Source organism: Indicator indicator, chromosome 20 (genome assembly GCF_027791375.1).
Source record: "Indicator indicator isolate 239-I01 chromosome 20, UM_Iind_1.1, whole genome shotgun sequence".
NCBI classification, from domain to species: domain Eukaryota; kingdom Metazoa; phylum Chordata; class Aves; order Piciformes; family Indicatoridae; genus Indicator; species Indicator indicator.
Window position 1 is genome coordinate 12,263,811 of NC_072029.1, and position 19,636 is coordinate 12,283,446.

Sequence of the window (19,636 nt, forward strand, 5' to 3'; positions counted from 1 at the left end):
AGGAAAGGGAAGGGAAAGGGAAGGAAGGAAAAAAGGAAAGGGAAGGGAAAGGGAAGGAAGGAAAAAGAAGGAAAAGGGAAGGGGAAAGGGAAAGGGGAAGGGAAGGAGAGGAGAAAAAGGAAAAGGGGGGGAGGGGGAAGGGGAAGGAACACCTCCAACTTAAACTGTTGGAAAATCCCAGGTCCACACCATCAGTGACAAAATCCCTGACATCAGCTTCAGGGGAGACAACGGAGAGAGAAGCCCTGTCCGCACAGAGTATGGAGTATTTGCTCTCCTCACAAATCTTATTTGCAACTTCAGTTTGTAAATACACCCAACTCAAGGGCACACTGTAATGAAAGAGTGAGAAGGAGCTTAAAGAGCCGTCTCTCGGAGAACTGTAACCCCATTCTCAGGGGTGGAGAGGGTGTGGTTTGTTAATTTGGTTGTTTGGTTTTTGTTTGTTGTTTTTTTTTTTTTCACAATTTCCTGATTTCTCAGTTTAGCTAATAGTGACCTTACAACACGACCATTTTTGCATTTCCACTCAGAGGATTGCAAAAGTTACGCTTTGCGTGCAGGATTCTGCACTGACAAGTGTGCCAGCGACAGAAACCTTGTTACTCTAGCAACAGGTTGTGAACAAGCAAATGTTATGATAAACAGAAAAGGAATGATGCCAGGGAATTTGAGAAATGACACACCAAAAGAGATGAAACCATTTGTTTATTTCCTTGTGAGAATTTGTTACATTATAGCAAAGAAAAACAAGCCTCCAAAACTGTTTACAACCCCAGACCTCCTTTCTCCACTCAGAATTTGAAGGGTGTGGTTGCAAGCCCCAGGTCTATTTCACTCAAGTGCTTTCTTACTAGGGTGTTCTGTTTTGTTTTATTAGCTGTAAACTAATGGTTAAGGGAGTGAACATCTGCCTTGTGAGGAAAAGCTGAGGGAGCTGGGTCTCTTTAGCTCCAAGGAGAGGAGCCTGAGGGGTGACCTCATTCGTGTTTATAAAGATGTGTAGGGCAGTGTTGGGAGGATGGAGCCAGGCTCTGCTCAGTGATGGCCAATGGTAGGACAAGGGGCAAGGCTGCAAGCTGGAGCAGAGGAGGTTCCATGTGAACATAAGGAAAAACTTTTTCACTGTGAGGTTGCCCGGAGAGGTTGTGGAGTCTTCTTCTCTGGAGACATTCAAATCCCTCCTGGATGTGTTCCTGTGTGACCTACCCTGGATGATCCTGCTCTGGCAGCAGAGTTGGACTGGGTGATCTTTTGAGGGTCCTTCCAACCCCTAGCATTCTGGGATTCTGTGAAGCCAAAGCTTTCCCCCAAAGCCATAAAACACAGCAAAACCAGAAGGACAGCAAAACGCTGTGCTCTGTTATCTCTTATTCCTAACGTGCACTGACCCTCTGCCTATCTTTAGGTTAAGAATGCACACACTTACAATAACCTTTCTTCAGTCAGCTCCATGACAGTTAAAAAAAATAAAAACCCTTGGCATTCATGCACTTGGGGAAGAAAAAAAACCACCAAAGGCCTGTGAAGGGGTTTCACACCAACATTCAGCTTGCTCTGAGAATGATGTGCTTGGCTTTGCTTTGCAGACGTCGCGGGACCTGGCGTGCTTCATTCAGTTTGAGAACATGAACATCTACTATGGCTCTCAACACAAAGTGAAATACAAGGCACCTACAGATCACTGCTTTGTCTTAAAGGTAATGTGCACCCCCCAAAAAAGTGCTGCAAATGTCGTACAGAGGTTTTTTGTTATGTGTGAACATGTTTAAGTTTGAAGCTTCAGGGACTCTGATGAGCTAGAATAGCTCCTGCAAAGCCATGTCTGTTTAATTCTTCTCGTTGTCACTGAGCAGGAATGTACCTTTTGAACCCTAGGTTTAAGGACAGGCAGTCCTGTGATACGTATCTACGCTGCATCTGTAAATTTGTCTTCAAAAGGAGGCTGAATATGCTTCCAGTGACTGTTCAGATGACTGGACACATAGATTCATAGAATGGTTTGGGTTGGAGGATCATCTAGTTCCAAGGCCCCTGCCATGGGCACAGACACCTCCCACTAGACCAGGTTGCTCAAGACCTCATCCAGCCTGGCTCTGAACATCTTCAGGGAGGGGGCAACCATGACCTCCCTGAGCAACCCAATCTAGTGTCTAACTACCCTTACCCTCTTCTTGATCTCCAGTCTAAGTCTCCCCTCCTCAAGCTTCAGTCCATTCCCTCTGGTTCTATCACTACAATCCCTTGTAAAATGTCTCTTCCCAGCTTTCTTATAAGCCCCCTTCAGGTACTGGAAGGCAGCTCTAAGGTCCCCCCGGAAGCCTTCTCTTCTCCCTGCTGAGCAGCCACAACTCTTGCAGCCTGTCCCCATAGGAGACAGCCCTCCTCCAGCCCTCTGATCTTCTTTGTGGCCTGCTCTGGACCCTCTCCAACAGTTCCATGTCCTTCTTATGATGGGGGCACCATAACTGGACAGAGTAGTGCAGGTGGGGTCTCATAACACATAGATAAATGGCACACGAGGCAGATGTATGACGAGAAGGCTGTCCCTAAGGCTGATGTTAAGAGTACCATGGTCATATGCTAAAAAGTATGCCTACCTTTTCTTTGCAGGGTAGTCATACCTGTTGAGTGGTTTGTTAAACTGAGGTTCAGAATCTTGCAGGAATATTCATCTCAGATGACTTGCTTTATTGCACAACTGTTTGTGGCAGCAGGGCAAAATACATTGTTCACCCACCCATGAAAATCAGCACTTGCTGCCTCTCCAGGTAATAGCACTGCAAACAGGCTGGGAAGTCTGCATTCCTCTCAGGAAAGGAGAAGAATCCCTTGCTTTTCACATAGCTCAGATAGCAGAAATGAGGCTTTAAGGTTGCAGTAATTAGGCCTTGCTTGCTGTCTGTCATTAAAATGGATTTTAGAACATGGTGAGATTACTGTGTAAAAGACAGAAGGTAATGTTGTTGCTTCTTCTCTCTATTTAAAGGCAAACAAGGTATTAGGAGCATCTTGCCATCCCAGGAAAAAAAGAGTACAGGAAGTATTCACATCAGAGCTCACTTATGATGTCCCATTTCTTGCTGCAGCTTCATAATTACAGCACTTTTTTATTCAGTTTCAAAATGTCTGCTAGCCTAATTTACACCTGGCCAAGCAGAAGTAGTTTATAGTCCCAGACTTATTTTCTGAAGTAGATGTACCTAGTTAATACAGATGAGCAGTTTTAATGCTATAGTTCTCTGCTAAAAGCTCTGCTAAAAATCCCCCACTTTATCCTTTTTTTTTTGTACAAAAGGGGTGTGCTTTCTGAAGTGAGCAGGCAAGCATTGATCCTAATGAAAAAGAAAGGAAACGGGGAGCTGATTTACAAAATAAGCAGAAATTGATTTTTCTAAAGAGATGAGTGGTCAAAGAAATATCTGACTGGTAACAAATATTCACACTCTGTTCAGGTGAAAATAAAAGCACCATTTTTGAAGTGCAGGTAGCAATGTGTTTAACTGTTCACAATGATTCACAATGACTTACTGCTGGCTTTTGTGAGGAGAGGCATGCTATAAATAAGAGCTTGCAAAAAATTCCCTGCTCACCTAAAATCCTTGCTTTCTTGGCTGTGTACCCTCAGTGTGAAATGTGAAGAACAAGATCTAAAAGCTCACTAGGGAAAGCTTTCTATGTAACAGGCTTATAAATGTATGAAGCCTGCTTAGCCAAACTCTTTGCTCTGATGCTTCTAAAATGTGTCTGTGGTGTACTAGAGTAAACATCATATTGACAAGATCATTATGCCTGAGCAACATTACCTAATGATGAATAGGTTATGTTACAGGGATCTTCATTTTGAACCCCACAAAGCAGCATTTGATAGATTTGTGACCTGCTCTGTTTCAGACTTGGTTTTAAACAGCTGCAAGCGGCTGGAGTTGGTCAGGAAGTGTGGAAAAGTATCTTCAAATCTTCTTAGAAGCTTCCCACTTAGGTTGGCTTTCTGAGGGCAATGAGAGTTTCATGTTTATTATATTTTCTGTACATTAATTTGAATTCTTTCTGTTGTCCTTTTGAAGGCACACAGCTGAGATGAGTTCTGTCATAGCCTTCTCTTCCCTTTGGAGGTTGGAGCTGAAAGTGTAATGAGGTCTGTGAGCTGAGGGAAAGAGCAAAGTTAAATGTTGGTCTCTGCCTGGATGCTTGGTGACACAAAAGTGTGTGGACAGGAGCACAGAACCATTTATTACACTTAGTCACATTTTGTTCCTGTCTGGTTTTATATGGAGGTTTCCCAGAAGAAAATATCTCTCTTGCTGGGAGACGCTTGTCCTGAGATGTCAAATGAAAACAAACCATTATCCCTGAGATATTTCTCATCCTGCCATATTTTAAGAATAAAGACCTCAAGATGAAATGACTACTTTTGTGAGCAAAAGGCAATAGATTTAACAGGTAAACATTTATTATCCTAGGAATTTTGAAGGGGTTTGGATGCTCAGTTCAGTTCAAGCAAGACAGAAATTTCTCCACAGCTAACACACCTTCGTCAAGAGCTGGCAGCTCCCTCTATCCTGTTTCCTTTTTTGATATGGCCATTTAATTTCAACTTCAGTCCTCATACTTGGGTTACACAGCTGAAGCTGGCTTGGCTGCTGGTGCTTGTGCAGCAACAGCAAGATCATGCACACAATGGGAAGATTGCTTTGTTGCTTAAGCAGAGGCTGGGGTGGGTTTTGCAGCTTGTGGTGCTGGAGCTGCACCTAGACTAGCTCTTTTAACCTAGCTCACATATAAATGTTCTTGTCTGCAAAGCCATCCTGTAGACTGTTCCTCCTACAACTGGAGAAGCATGATGTGTTGTGAGTGCTCCTTGCCTATCATCTCTTCCCATTACATCAGTATCTCTTTGTTTATACTGTAGCTCAGAACAAAAAGGGGGTCTTTTTTCCTTATTTCTTAACCATCAAGATGCTGGGGAGATAATGGGGGGAAAGGGTGGTGTGCCAGAAACAGTTTAGAAGCACATCACAGTGTCTACTACCAAAAGAGAGACCACTTTGCTGAGCCTACTCATGAGTTCACTTTCAAGATGATTCAGGAGACAACTGCAGTTAACTGAACAAAGCAGTTTCTTCCTCATATCAGCTCCTCTCAGGCAGCAGAAAGCCCAGCTGGGACCAACTGAAAAGAGCACAACTGGCTAGTTGGTGTCAGAGCATAGGGTCACCTTCAGCCACCCCTGTGCAGCAAACCAGAACTGATGCGGCTAGGTCCTGAGGCTGAGAGTGCAGTCTGGCACAAAGGCTCTGATGGAGCTGGCTTTCAGGAATCCTTAGGCTTTGGGGCTACTAAACTCTTTTGTTTCCCAGCTTACTTGGCCTGTGCTGATCTATAACCTTCTTAAATTCAATTGTTTTATATCACTGCTAAACAAGCCTTCCTCCCTCAAAGGAAGTCCCACATTCATGAACAACAAAAAACAAGCAACCAAACAAAAACCCCCAATGACACAAAGAACCCTCAACATATTAAAAATAGAGCTTCTGGATAAAATAAATACTTTTGGGGCATCTGTTCCTGTAGACATGCAGATTCCTTCTATTTTCTATGCAGCCTAAATGTAATGCTTACAAAAATTTAAAGCTGCCACCCTTCACTTTGACATCAGATAAAGTGAATCTTTTCTGTATGTGAAGATCTGTATTAAGAAAAGAGGAAAGGAAAGGGTAGCCAAGTGTGAAAGAAGACCCTCACTCAAAGCTGCATCTGTCAGGCAGCTCTGTCCCTCTCTTCCAGGCAGAGGCAGTAGGAGAGAGTAGCAGCATGGCTTTCCCTGCCACCCTGTGGAGAGTGCTGGCTGCCCCTGGGAGAGGAACAGCAAGGCAACAAAAATCTCTCTCCTTCACAGAAGTAGTAATTAGGCACACCACACACAGCAAGCATGCAAGCTGGAGTGGTTTGGTTCCTCACAGTCACCTTTGCATCTGCTAATGCTTTATTCCCTGTAGATCTTCTCTTTCACCATCTACTACATTATGTGGGAAATGCAGTGGATATGGATGAGACCTTCTGTGATCTATTTCATATTCCAAAGCTGAAAGCCCTCCACACTAAGAGATTCCACCATGAAGGATGGGATCTGTTCATCGTGTTAGTACCAGCACCCCTGGCACTGAGCAGGAATTGTGAAGCTGTTTATTTTGTGCCTGAGGAGTGTCTGTGTGTATGTGTGCACACGTGTGTCTGCTAGTCCAAGAGCTGGTTTGGTCACACCATGTTGAAAAATCTTTCAAAGCAGACAAACAGCAAGGTAATCTATATGCAAATTTGCTGGGTTAGTCAGTCTGATGTGCCTGTGACAAAGAGTGGATTTAATTATAGTTTATTGGTGCTGGTTGTGCTTGAGTAATCTGGAGGTAATGATGCATAAAGCTGAATTAATCTAGGATGAAAAAACTGGTTTCCTGGGGATAAACTGAGACAAAGGCAAATCATCCTCTATTTCCACAGCTGAGTACGTTTTCCTGTGCAATCTAAACAGCTAAGTTTTCCTGGTGTCATTTGGAAACCACAATTAAAAAAAAAATAAAATGTTGGTGTCGTTTGGCAACCATGATTCTTCAAAAAAAAAAAAAAAAGGAAAAATTAATAATCCAAAGAATTTTGGAAGTCCATTCTCAAGAATAGCTTCCCTTTGCAATGGCAGCACATCATTGTAGCAGGTAATTTGGTGTTTAGCCACTCCACTCCCCTCTTTCCCTCCTTACTCACACTCAGTAGGCTCCCCTGCAGACCAAGTCATGTATGTAATGCATTCAGCACCATGACAGTTAAGAAGGTAGAAGGTGAGAATTAGCAGTGATTGAGTCAGACAATGGTAGGAGACCTGGGTAGGGAAAATCCTAAGCACAAACCCAGGCTGGGCAAGGAGTGGCTTGTGAGCAGAAGGACTTGGGGGTGTCAGCTGATGGAAAACTCGACATGAGCCAGCAATGGTTGCTGGCAGGCCAGAAGGCAAAGGTGTGCTGGGCTGCATCAAAAGAAGTGTGACCAGCAGGGTGATGGAGGTGACTGGGGGGACACCAGATGACCTAAAGGTCACCTAGAGGTCTGTCTCAACCCAAATCATTCTATGATTCTGCCCTTCTGCTCTGCTCTGGTGAGACTCCACCTGCAGTATTGTGTCCAGTTCTGGTGCCCCCAGAATAAGAGAGACGTGGAAATGTTGCAGTGGGCCCAGAGGAGGTCACAAAGATGATCAGAGGGCTGGAGAACCTTTCCTGTGGGGACAGGCTTGCAAGAATTGGGACTGTTCACCAGGGAGAAAGCTCAGGGAGACCTTAGAACAGCTTTCCAGTACCTGAAGGAGGCTTACAAGAAAGCTGGGAAGGGACTTTTTACAAGGGCTAGATACAAGGTCAAGTGATAGAACCAGAGGGAATGGATTGAAGCTTGAGGAGAGGAGATTTAGACTGGAGATCAAGAAGAAATTCTTTACAGTGAGAGTGGTGAGACTCTGGAACAGATTGCCCAGAGAAGTCATGGATGCTCCTTCCATGGAGATGTTCAAGGCCAGGCTGGTTGAGATCTTGAGCAGCCTGAGCTAGTGGAAATTGTCCCTGCCCATGGCAGGGTATTGGAACTAGATGATCTTTAAGGTCCCTTCCAACCCAAACCATTCTATGAATCAATGAAATGAGGACAGAATTTGTGGGGGTGTTCTGTTTCTTTATGTGCAAGTTTCACAAGCTGTTTTGTAAGCACAAATGCTTCAGATGAGTATTTCGGAGTAAAATTCATTGCTGGATAAACTGAAGAGCAAAAGCAGAAAAAGTGTCTTTCTTGCAGGACACTTCCAGATGCATGGAATTCCTCTCACAGTCCATGCACACCCTTGTGCAAGGTGGGGAGAATAAGGACAGAGAAGGGACAGTGAGAAATGGAATAGAATAGCTTTGGAAAATATTATATGCTGCATATAGCAGTCCTCTTTGCTTCTGGCTATTACAGATATTTTTAATGACCTAAAAATTCTGCCTCAGTCATTAGAGGAAGAAGTTCTTCACCATGAGAGTGGTGAGAGCCTGGAATGGGTTGTCCAGGGAGGTGGTTGGGGCCCCGTCCCTGGAGGTGTTTAAGGCCAGGCTGGATGAGGCTCTGGCCAGCCTGATCTAGTGTGAGGTGTCCCTGCCCATGGCAGGGGGGTTGGAACTGGCTGATCCTTGTGGTCCCTTCCAACCCGGACTGATTCTATGATTCTATGAAATCTAGGTCAGAAGAAATAATTGCCCTGCAGTAGGACAGTTACTCTTATCTGTACAGTTCACACACAGCTTGGAGAGATCAGTTAAGCCTGGTCATCCTAACATGAGGAGTGCAGAGAATCAGAATCATAGAATTTTGGGGGTTAGAAAAGGTCTCCAAGATCATCCACTCCAACCTTCAATCCAACACCACCATGGCCATTAAGCCATGCCCCAAAGTGCCATGTCCACACATTTCTTGAACCCCTCCAGGGATGGTGACTCCACCACCTCCCTGGGCAGCCTGTTCCAATGCCTGACATGTAACAGCAGACAGGGAATGTGAACCACTGCAGTGTGATTTTATTGAAAGGTGCTGAGCTGAGTACTAATTCTACTTGCAGTCAGGAGGGCCAGAAGTCTCAGCTTATCTGAGAAGATAGCTCAATGTAGCACAAATCCATCAGCAGAAGCTAAGCCATCCAAAAACCTTGACCATTTTGTGAGAACCTGGCCTAAAGCCAAAGCTTTTGATCCAAAGTTAGTCACTCTTTATGCTTCTGGCTGTTGTTTCTGCCTCAGAGACTGAGCACTGATCCATATATTTTGGGGTAATGAATCCAATGAGATGCCTGAATAACTTCAGTTTACTTTTCATCTTCAGTGTTGGAAGAAGGCAAAGCAAAAGAACGTTTTATTGGGATAATTTCTGATTTCATGCACACACAGCCTTTAGTCATTTGTTTTGGCACAAACCATAGAAACCACATTGTTCAGTTCCCAATTCCTCAGGTTTTCAATGTGTTTTATCTTTTTTTTTTTCCTTTAGGCAAAGAGTTTACTTTACATCTGCAAATGTAATCTGTGCAGAGATATTTTTTTAAACCTCTCCAAAAAATAAGCTCTTTATATTAAAAGTGCTTCTGCTTTCTTTATCTCTAGACAGTTGATATTTGTGGAGGAGACAGTGGGTCAGAGGAGATTCAGTTCCAAGCCTTTTCAGTACTTTTCCAGGTGAACATGGCACATCTTTTTGTAGCTTGATGTCTGAAGTGCTGAGGCCTTAAGTAACTGGACAGTTGTCCAACACTTCCAAAAACCAAGCACCATGTAACAAAGTGACTTAACTGTCTGGGTATGCTCACAGCTATGTATATAGGGACAAAAGCAGTCAGAGCTTCACCTGTGAAACTTTGAGTGACCTCTGCCCTTCCAGAGCATGATGCTGATGTGGTGTACAATTTGCTGAAAGCTTTGAGTCAGGTCCCAGTGGTCAGATGTGTAAATCAAACATGAGAGTGATTAGGAAAGGCCTAGCTGATAAACCAGCAAATGTTGCCATACCATGGGATGAGTCCATGGTTTCTCCTCACCTGTGAAGTTCTGTCCCTCTCATCTCAAAGAGTATATAATAATCTGGAAAAAATGTCCAGGAGGAGTAACAAAAATAAGCAAAAGTAAGGAATGACTTTGACTTGAAGGATGACTACAGACACTAAAAGCCTGTAGGTTGTGAAAGAGACAACTTGCCAAGAATATGATGCAGATCCCAAGGATCAGGAGTGGCACAGAGAGGTGTGGATAGGGGTCAGCCCTTCAGTGTCTCTTTCAAAACAAGAAGGTAACTCAAAGCTAGTAGCAGCCAGGATCAGAACAAAAGAGGGTGGTTCTTCAGAGTGAGTAGCAGACCTGGGAGAATGGTTGCTAACGGATGATGTGGATGACAGAACACTCTCTGGGCTCCATAAAAACTGAAGTACCTGGAAGAGAAATCCCTTGAAGAACTGAAATACAGAGAAACCCCAGGGGGCTCAGAAAGTCCCCTGACCTGAAAATAGTTGCAGACAGGGAGAGTACACAGAAGGAAGTATCACAGAAGGAAGTATCACAGGCGCTTGCCTTGTTCTTTCTCTTCCCTCAGTATCCATTTGTGGCCACTGTCAAAGTCCATATACAGAGTTCAGGGACCTTTGATCTGACACAGTATGGGTGTTCTTGTGAAACTGGTATTTCTGGAGGGACCCCCAGAGGAGGCATCAGCAGCCCTAGCTTGCCATATCCTCCTCTGCCTTGTTTAAGCAGTGTGCAGGTGTTCCAGATGTTTGCATGAACTATCTGTAAAATTATAGACTTTTTTTGTTGTTGTTCTTGTAGTAAAACCCTCTTGGTAGGTGTGATGTTTGGAAGTGAGGGGAGATATGTAGATCCATTGGGCTTCCTTGACATGAAAAAGAGAAGGGCAGGGGGGAGGAAAATCCTTCCTTTTTTTCCCACTTTTTGAGAGCTTTGGGTGCCATCTGCTGGGTTCAGTAGGACCTTACAATTGGAGCAAAATTGCTCGTTGAACAGTGCTAGAAGAATGGAATTTACCCAGGATTGCAGTGCCTTTGTTTGCACCTCCTGGTTCTTTTGGCTCTGCTGGTGATAAACCAGGTCTATGGGATGTACTCTGCCACCCAGAGAAAAGTGTCTGCTGAGTTTTGAAAAAAATAAGCCAAACCAAAATAAATCAAGCATGATGAAATAGGTTATCTTTAACCCAGACCAGTTCCTTTTTTTTCAGGTCACAATGTGGCCTTATAAACAGTTGGGTCAGCACAAGCAAGTGAAGCCTGGTGTAAGCAGTGCTGAGGAAGGAGCAGGGACACATGGCTGAGGAGCAAGACCTCTGCACTGAGCTCTGCTTTTGAGCCCCTGGATCACCTGGATGTGGCCAGTGTTTGGTCTGGAGACACCCCACACACCAGCAGGTGTAAGGAGGAGACACCCAGAGCTCCATCAGCCTGTGCTGGTGGGCTGCTCATGGTGTTCTGCCCAAGGTCCCCGTGTCCAACGCTGCTCTGCTTTGGGGGCCTAACAATATGTGCAAACCTAGGCTCCTTGCTGCTAGGTGGAGGTATGCTTTGAATTTTCAGCTGCCCAGGCCAAAAAGAGAGTAATTTGACATCAGTGAATTCTTGGAGCACATTCAGCTGCTCTGTTGTGCATTTCACTAACTGTGCACCTATAATTCATAAGAATATAAATAGAAATGAGCACACAAATGAGGGCTAACATAGCCTTTTCCTTTGGTTTCATTCTTTTCCTTGTGTATCAAGAGGTGGCAGTAGATTATTCCATCCAAGCTACTACAGACTTACAGCAGGGGCACCAAATTCCTGCAGCCTTAGAGAGGATGTTCAGCCACAGGCAAATAGCCAGCCTGGCATTTTGATCATTTTGGAGCTGCAGTGGTGTGTCACCACATACCACTACTACATCAATCAGTAAGGGGAAGAGATCTTAAACTGTGGACTAGAGGAAATGGTTTCAAGCTGCATCAAGGAGGCTCAGACTGGATGTTAGGAAATATTTCTTCACTGGAAGGGTTCTCAAACACTGGAATGGTCTGCCCAGGGAAGTGTCCCTGTAGGTGTTTAAGCGGTGTGTGGACCTGGCGCTTAGGGACATGGTTTAGTGTTGACCGTTCAGTACTGGGTTAAGGGTTGGACTGGATGACCTTTGAGGTCTCTTCCAATCAGATATATTCTGTGATTCTGTGGCCAAAAGAACAACAGAAAAAGAGGTTTCAAAATTGTAAAGGTTTCTGATGCAAACAAATGGAAATGGTTACTGCTGCTGGGGTTGCATTTTGAGCGATCCCGTCCCGAGCGTATGGCAGGTACTACAAAACTGTTGGCAAACAACAGCAAGAGCAAAGCAGAATAAAAATGTATGGGAAGAAAGGTAGAACTAGGCCCAAAGAAAGGCAGGCAAGCAGGCAGGATAAAAAAATATGTTTCAGCTGAGAGTTTTTACTTAAAACAAATTTAGTGTACCCTTTGAAAACTAATTGTGTTCAGCGCTCAGGCTGGATGCCTTACAGACGGCAAACCTCAACGAGAAACAGACTTTCTTCCAGCATGTGGAGATTTCTGTGGCCTTGAATTCATGCTATGATGCGTTAAAGTTATTTCAAGCAAATGCTGCCAGTGGCAAGTCACACAGTTTGTAATCATCATCTTTTCTTATGTTTTCTCATACTCTGTTTCTCCTTTTTTTACCCCAAACAATCTTCACGTTAACCTGCTGCCTATCAGCAGTGTTCTCGCCCAGTTCACTGTGCAGTGCCTTCACACTTCTGTAAATCAGTTTGATTTCTGTGTTTGTCTTGCTTTATGCATCTTCCAGCACCCCCAGATTCAAAAGGAGTCACAATATGTCAAGTACTTGTGCTGCGATGATCAAGCAACCCTGCATCGGTGGGTGACAGGAATAAGAATTGCCAAGGTGAGAGTCAAAGTATCATTTTGTTAAGTATGCTTATTGTAAAACCTTGCCTTCCTCAGGACTGTCAGCATCTCAGCACTATGACAAGAATGGACATTCATGTTGATAGAAAGAGTAGAGGGCACAAGCTGAGTGGATTTGCTGACTGCTCCTGTAGCCTGTGGCCAGCGTGTTTTTGTCACTAACATAATGGTGAATTCTGGAGCTATAAACCTCATGCACTTGTAAATCAAACTCCACAGTTATCTGGCACAGTAATAGTATACTGTGGCTAAAGACGAACAACCTCTGGTCAGTCCAGCTGTAATATTTTTCAGGCAATTCTGCCCTAATGACTGCTTCAATGTCTGAATTCATAGACTATTTTGGTTTGCACAAAGTAGTAAGAGAGATGGATTTATGCACAGCCCAGTACACTGGCTGCACCTGGCCATACAGCCCTGCTCCTGGTAGGTAGATGTTCGTTTCTGCCAGTTCTGCTGCAGGCTAGCATCCAAAAAAGGTGTGGGGGCAACATCAAATTACTGTGTGTCTTAGACTGACAGAGCTGTTTGCTCTAGAGCCTGGGAGTCAGTGTCCCAAGTCTCCAGTCTCAAAATTTGATTCTTGGAAAGCAACGGAGAAAGATAGTTATTGAGAACAGCTGCTTTGAAAGCAAATGTCAAGGTTTACAGATTTTAACATGAAATGGGAGAATGGTATCAGTTGAACTGTGTTTGGTCACAGGAGTTGGTAGTTTATTGTGTTGTTATAGTGATGCTTTCCACCTAGCCTGTAAAGAAGTAAGCCCAATGCTTGTAGAAAGCTACATTTAAACAAAACTGGGTAGGAAGGAATGGGGGCAAAAATGTTGTTCCAAGAGCAAATGCTTGCCCTATTAGAACCCCTGCAGCCTGCTTACTGTGTTGTTTCTATTGTTTTGCAGTATGGCAAGACCCTGTATGATAACTACAAGTGTGCAGTGAAGAGAGCTGGCTTGTCTCGGCAGGCAAACCAAGGGACAGTGAAATCAGCTGCCCCTGCAGGGCCCTCATCAGCAGGTACCTATGCTGGCATGGCAGTTGAAATCACAGCTGCTGCTCCCTTCCCTCATCATCAGTGTTGCACGTAGGCTTTGCCAGAAAACTATCCCAGCAAGATACTGTGTTGCTCTAGACAGCCCAGTGTAACTCTCATCTACAACCCAGCTAGCGGCAGAGCTTGCAATTTAAAGGCAGAACTTGAAGAATATGAAGACAGCCCACCAAAGGTCAGCTTGAATCTGTATCATTTAATAAGATCATTTTCTATTGGCAAAATTCTTTATTCTCTACATTTTAAGGATGATGGGCCATGTCTTGGAAGTCTCTACACTGGCTGTATTGGAGCTTTTCTTCTAGTGAGTAAAAGGGATGAGTGAGATATTATGAGAATCACTTCAGAAATTATTATAGGGTGAGCTGTTGCCTTTCCTAGCCTTTCACTCTTCTGCATGATAGCAATGTGGGTGTTAGGAGAAGGATGCAGAGGAAGAAAGGATTGGGTTATTCTCTTCTGCCTTTCCAGTAGCATCATCATATTGCTGTTACCTATTTTACTGTTGCACAGATACAACAGTGCATGATATTAGATGTAACTTGCAGCAATGGTTTTAGTTTATTAGGAAGTACTTGCTGTCATAAGACAGGCAAAGTCAAGATCAGTGTTGGCAGTTAATATTCTGATTTCTCATACAGACAACTCTGCTCCAAACAGCTCCCCAGGGCTTTAGTTTGCCTTTTCTCAGTACATGTGAGAAAAGGGTTGGTCTTTCTATTCCTTGGAAAGAAATCATGGGAATAAATGCACAGCTGGGATAGGGAGACCCAATAACAGACTTTTGAGATCAGGAGATTTTTTTGATGGTTGTGCAGGGGGATGGATGGGACAGTTGTGGAGCATCAGTGTCCTGGTGTTGATGGCAGAAGAGAGGTGGCTGGCCAGTGGGGCTCCACACTGGTGCTGCGGTCTATACTGGATAGGGGCAGGAACAAGGCTGTATGAAGTACATTATGCATCTGTATAACTTCAGCTCCAGACTAGAAGCCAGGGACTCTGCATGTGATCACAAAATATACTCTTAATCCTTACTAATGGGTCCCATTAAATGGAGAAGTAGCCTGGAAAGGCTTCAGCCATGTATGTTGTCTCTATGGAAATAGCTCTGAAGGATCATTAGCTTTCTAACTAAGGCAAGGCACTGCGATTCTTGCTCTCTCACAATTGCTGGTACTGCCCTACATAAAACCTGGGGCCTGAACTGCCTGGCTCTGAGCAGTTGTGGGCTCATGTTTGCCAAGTGCACTGTAGAGTCTACCTCTCTTGGCTCTCTTTCATTTAGTTAAATTTTAGCATGACTGAGAGCAGCAATGTCTTTGAGCAGTGCAAAGCCCAACTCCTGCTCTGCTATGGACAGCAGATGAAGTGAGGAGAGACAGTAACTCACTCCATTTGAGGGCAGGGCCACAGAACCCAGGGTTTTTTTATAGCTCTCTCTGCTGAGCATTGGGTTTCACTCTTGATTGACTTCCATGTTAGTCCTTCAACAAATAGACTGCAGTGTGAATGATCAAATCAGTCCTTTGGATTAAATTTGCTGAACGACATGCAGGCACAGACAGAAAACACAAGGTCTTCAGACCATCTTCTGGCATCTCTTGAAGCCTGAATAGGAGAGTTTACTTTACTTTTCTGTCAATAGTCTGATGTGCAGGCATGGAGATAAAAATAATTTACTCTGTTATTATATTCATGGCACCTCTTTGCTGGTCAGAAAAGTACACATTAAGATTAAAACCATCATTGTGCTTAGACTTATACTGTAGACAGCTAAGGGCTCACTAGCATCCAAGAGGTCCATGAGTGCAGCTTCACTGGATCTCAGGACTGTGCATTGTGACAGAGCTAAGGCAGACATTAAGGTTTACAAATATTAGAAGCATAGAATTGTTTTGGTTGGAGAAAACCTTTATGATCGTCAAGTCCAACCTCCAAACATAGCATCTAGGCACCAAATGCTACCTCCTACTTTGACATGTACACCATCCAAAAATCCTAAACTGGAGAGTGTATTTAATCCTTATCAGACTGCACAGAGGCTGAGGATTTTGCCATCATGAAACTCACAAATTTGTCCTTTGGTCTCACATTCACTTGCTCCACCTGACAGCACTGGGTTATTTATGCATACCCCTTCCAAACACAGTCATGTTTGTTGGGTTTTTTGCATAGCTTTAACTTAGCCAGCTAGCAGATCTTCACTACTCTCAGCATACAGCAAGGTTCACAAATTCTCTGTGATTCCATATGGGGACAAAGTTTCAGAGCTGTTAGCTCATTTACTAAAGAACATGGATCAGCCCCTCTGTGGAGCTTCACACCTTCAGCTCTCACAACTATTATTGATACGACCCTACAGCACTTTTGAATCTTTCACCTGGAGAACAGGAAAAAAAACCCACGTACTAAAAACCTGAGACTGTGGTACTGCAGCACACTGCAAACTTACAAAATACTGCCAGGAAAGACAGAAAGAAGGCCAGAGGGTGGGCTTGACTAGTGCCTCCCAAAGCCAGCTCCCCTACTCTATTCCTGGTCCCCTTTGATAATCAGCTCACAATAGTCAGAAGAGAAGGCTCCTCATTTGTCAGTGCCTTCACACGCTCTGACAATTTCTGTCATGTTTCACAGCTCTGTCACTTGCACTGTGGGACTGTCAGCTATAACCACAGAGGTGTGGGGACAGCTATTAGCTTTAATGGGAGGGATCGTGTTTATTTTCCCTTAGGTAAGGAACTGAATATGAAAAGCCACAAAATAAGCCTGAAGTAGAAAACAGAAATCCTCCTGGATTTTACTGAATTGTGTGTAAAACCCCTGCAAGCATGTGGTTCCTTGGTGGAAGTTGTAAAGACGTTTTTACAGCCTTTATCTTAGTTTGCTATTGCCTGGTCTGGTTAGTATCACAGAAATGTAACACTCCCTCCCCTCTCTCCTCTCCTTGCCACAGGTGCTGTTCAGTCCAACGGGCAGATTCCTCAAACTCTTCGTCGTTCCAGTGTAGAATTCCCAGAGACTCAAAAGAAAATGGACACATCAGAGGTACAGGTCAGCAGCAGTGCATGAGTTAAATGTCACCTGTGAATCAGTTCCTCAAGTCTGTGTTTCTTCACCCAGTTTTCACCCCTCAGAGTGCCAGTGTAGTGTTCTGAGAAGGATTTGGCTCCTGGCACTTTTGCTGGTTCGTTGCTGTTCCTCCTCACACTTTACACACTGCAGAATGCTCGTTGCACAGAAGCAAGAAGCCACAAAGGGAGGTGAAGGAATAGCCATCTGCCACCTTCCTTCTTCAGAGCAAAAAGCTGTGAGGTCATGTAGCAAGGACAGGAATGTGCCTAGTGGGATAGTCTCAAAGCCTGTGCTGCTAGAACCTTTGTGCTGTTTTCCATCTCTGCCAGCAAATAGCTCTTGCCTTAGTAACCCACAGTACACGGCAGTATTTTCAACAGAAGGATGAATGTGTAAGAAAGTGTGAAGAAGTAAGAGAAACATGTTTTCATTAGGCTTTAATTGCATTCCTTGAGTAAGCTCCAAGTTTTTTCACTTGTACTATCTCTGGCTGTAAAAATATCAGCAAGACACCACAGGAGGGCTTCAAAAACCTCCTGCAGAAAACTCCCTGCATTTGTTTGCAGTTCATTGTCAAGCCCCTCCATCATGCTTAAAGTGAACAGGACAAGTGAAATGAAATTCCTGGAATTTTTCTGTCACCTGCATCATATATCCTACACTTCTTATTTCTGCCTTGGAGTTCCTCCTTTAAAAAGCTCTGTTTCTCTGTTCTGAGCCTCACCTCCTCTGGAACAGATTATGCTCTCAGAACTCATCCTGGTTCCCTCCTCCTGAGCCTCCTTTAATTCCATCTGTGTAGGCAAGGAGGGTGAGGAAGAGCAGGCTTGCATGGCATCCTCAGCTAGTACCAGAACAAGTACTGCTAACTGCAGGGTGGCAGAGCACTTTTCTCTAGCAGAAGCAAACATGTTGCCCTCTCTGGCTCACAGCTTCTCCAAGCCTAGGAGCAAAGGATCAAGCTGAAGTGTTTCAGAGCCTGCTGTGCTACAGGTAGAGCAGTAAGCTAGCTGGATCTACACTGATAAATGAGCAGCACTAGACATGAGGGTGTTAACAAAGCTTTGTTTTCAGCACAGCAGACTTCTCCACAGGTTTACAACAACAAATACCATGGTTGTGTAGTAACTGATAACTGAATAGAAACCCCAAACTCAAAAAGCAAACTACAGTCAACTATCACAAATGGCCTTTATTTATTCTGCTCCAAAAGGCTCAGGGAAGTGATGGAGTCACCATCATGGAGGTGTTTCAAAGGCTTTTGGATGAGGAGCTTAGGGACACAGTCTAACAGCTGTGTACAGGGAGATGTTTAAGTTATGGTTGGACTCAATGATCTTAGAATCATTTCCAACCAGGCAATTCTGTGATGTTCAGACTGTCGACTGGCAAGCACTAGTTCAAATAAAAGGCACCTAAAATGTTGTCCAAATAAACATCTCCACTGTGAACAGCTCCCCTACATTTTCTTCTTTACTTGTGTGATGGAGGCTGTGATTAATTTTTCCTTCAGAAAAGTTGTCAGAGGGTTTGATGTCTCCACCCTTCCAAACATGGCTGGAACTTAGTGGCTTCAAGAGCCTATTTGTCACACTGTTGGCTGGGAAGTGGAGGAGGTGTGCAGGTGCCTGGCCCAGCTGGCAGAAGCCACCCTGCCCCAGTGTCTTTCCCCTGCTGCACAGCACTGAGTGCTGACAGAGGGGTCTTCCCCAGGGCCCTGCACTGTGAAGAGGCCAGGGCCTTGTTTTAAACCTTCATTTCCTCAGGGAATGAACAGCAGAGTGGACACATGAAGAAAGCATCTGTAAATGTCCTGCTAACTGCACTTCTTTGAACTTCTAAAAGCCCTCATTTTCTGAGGATAGCACTCCATGAAGCACTATGAATGCTGTCAACATGGAGGTCTCCACTGCCAAAGCTATGGGAACCCAAACACTCTTTGCACTCTTCGGGCAAAATGCATTCTGCTCCATTTGTCTGCCTGCTGCCCTCTCCCCGTGTACCTTCACACCCTTTCCCTGTTCTCAGGCAGTAGCATTAGTTTACAGTGCACTGACTGTGTCTTGTCCTTTGATTCCTTCTGCTTCTCAAAGGCCAAGTCAAACGTGCCCAGCGTGCCGGGCGCGGGGCAGGTGCTGCTGAGGCCACAGAAGCAGCTGAGCAAGAGGAACACACTGCAGCCTCCTCCCCCCCCGGAGCGGCGCTCATCTGCTATTGCTGCTTCACCAGTGCTACCTTCCAAAGTCCAGCGAGGAAGTGGTGCCTACCTAATGGATCCAGACACCTTTCCAGCACCCCCACCCACACTGAAGATTGATTTTCCACCACCACCACCTGATTTCTGTGAACCTCCTCCTGATTTTGTGCCTCCACCACCACCAGCCTCCAGCAGCAGTAATGGAGACCTACCATTTCCCCCTCCACCTCCACCTGTCTCCACTAAGCCATCACCTCCATCAAAGAAACCTGTGCCACTTCCTCCAAAAAGGCTTGAAAGCACAGGACAGGCTGGAGAGCCACAGCCAGCTGGACCACTTCCAACTGGGGGTGGAGGCAGGCAAGCAGATTTCATGTCTGACCTGATGAAAGCTCTTGAAAAGAAAAGGGGCAGCAGCTCCTGAACTCTGGGAGCAGGTGAGGTGGTTTTGTGAGGCATCAGTAATCACCTGCTCTAGCTAAAGATGTCCTTGCTACTGCAGGGGGATTGGACTTAGATGACCTTAAAAGGTCCCTTCCAACCCAATGCATTCTATGATTCTAAAGTTGTGAAGAGTTAGGCTCCTTCAGGAGTTCCTCTTGGGCTTCTCAAGAAGAAGGAGGAAGGGCCCTCTGTCCCTGACTTTGTCCCTCAAGAAGTAAGAGGAGGTGCCCTCTGTCTCACACTGTCCCTATAACCTGCCCCTTTTCCCCTTGCCCTGCCCCTCTCCATGAACATCATTCCAGCACCAGGCCAAGGTAAGAACAGCCTGCAGAGTCCTGCCCTGCTC

General features: G+C 44.8%; 1 protein-coding gene across 2 annotated transcripts in view; it reads left to right on the forward strand.

The window, feature by feature from the left end:
- APBB1IP (amyloid beta precursor protein binding family B member 1 interacting protein) overlaps positions 1-19,270 on the forward strand; it is a 42,872-nt gene extending 23,602 nt beyond the window's left edge. The window contains exons 9-13 of one of the 2 annotated variants that reach the window (XM_054390183.1): positions 1,590-1,700; positions 12,405-12,503; positions 13,429-13,543; positions 16,531-16,628; positions 18,743-19,270. In XM_054390183.1, coding sequence (XP_054246158.1) covers positions 1,590-1,700; positions 12,405-12,503; positions 13,429-13,543; positions 16,531-16,628; positions 18,743-19,270 — 951 coding nt within the window. The remainder of the gene's footprint in view (positions 1-1,589; positions 1,701-12,404; positions 12,504-13,428; positions 13,544-16,530; positions 16,629-18,742) is intronic. The other variant, XM_054390184.1, reaches the window with a different exon arrangement.
- Positions 19,271-19,636: the final 366 nt, after the last annotated feature.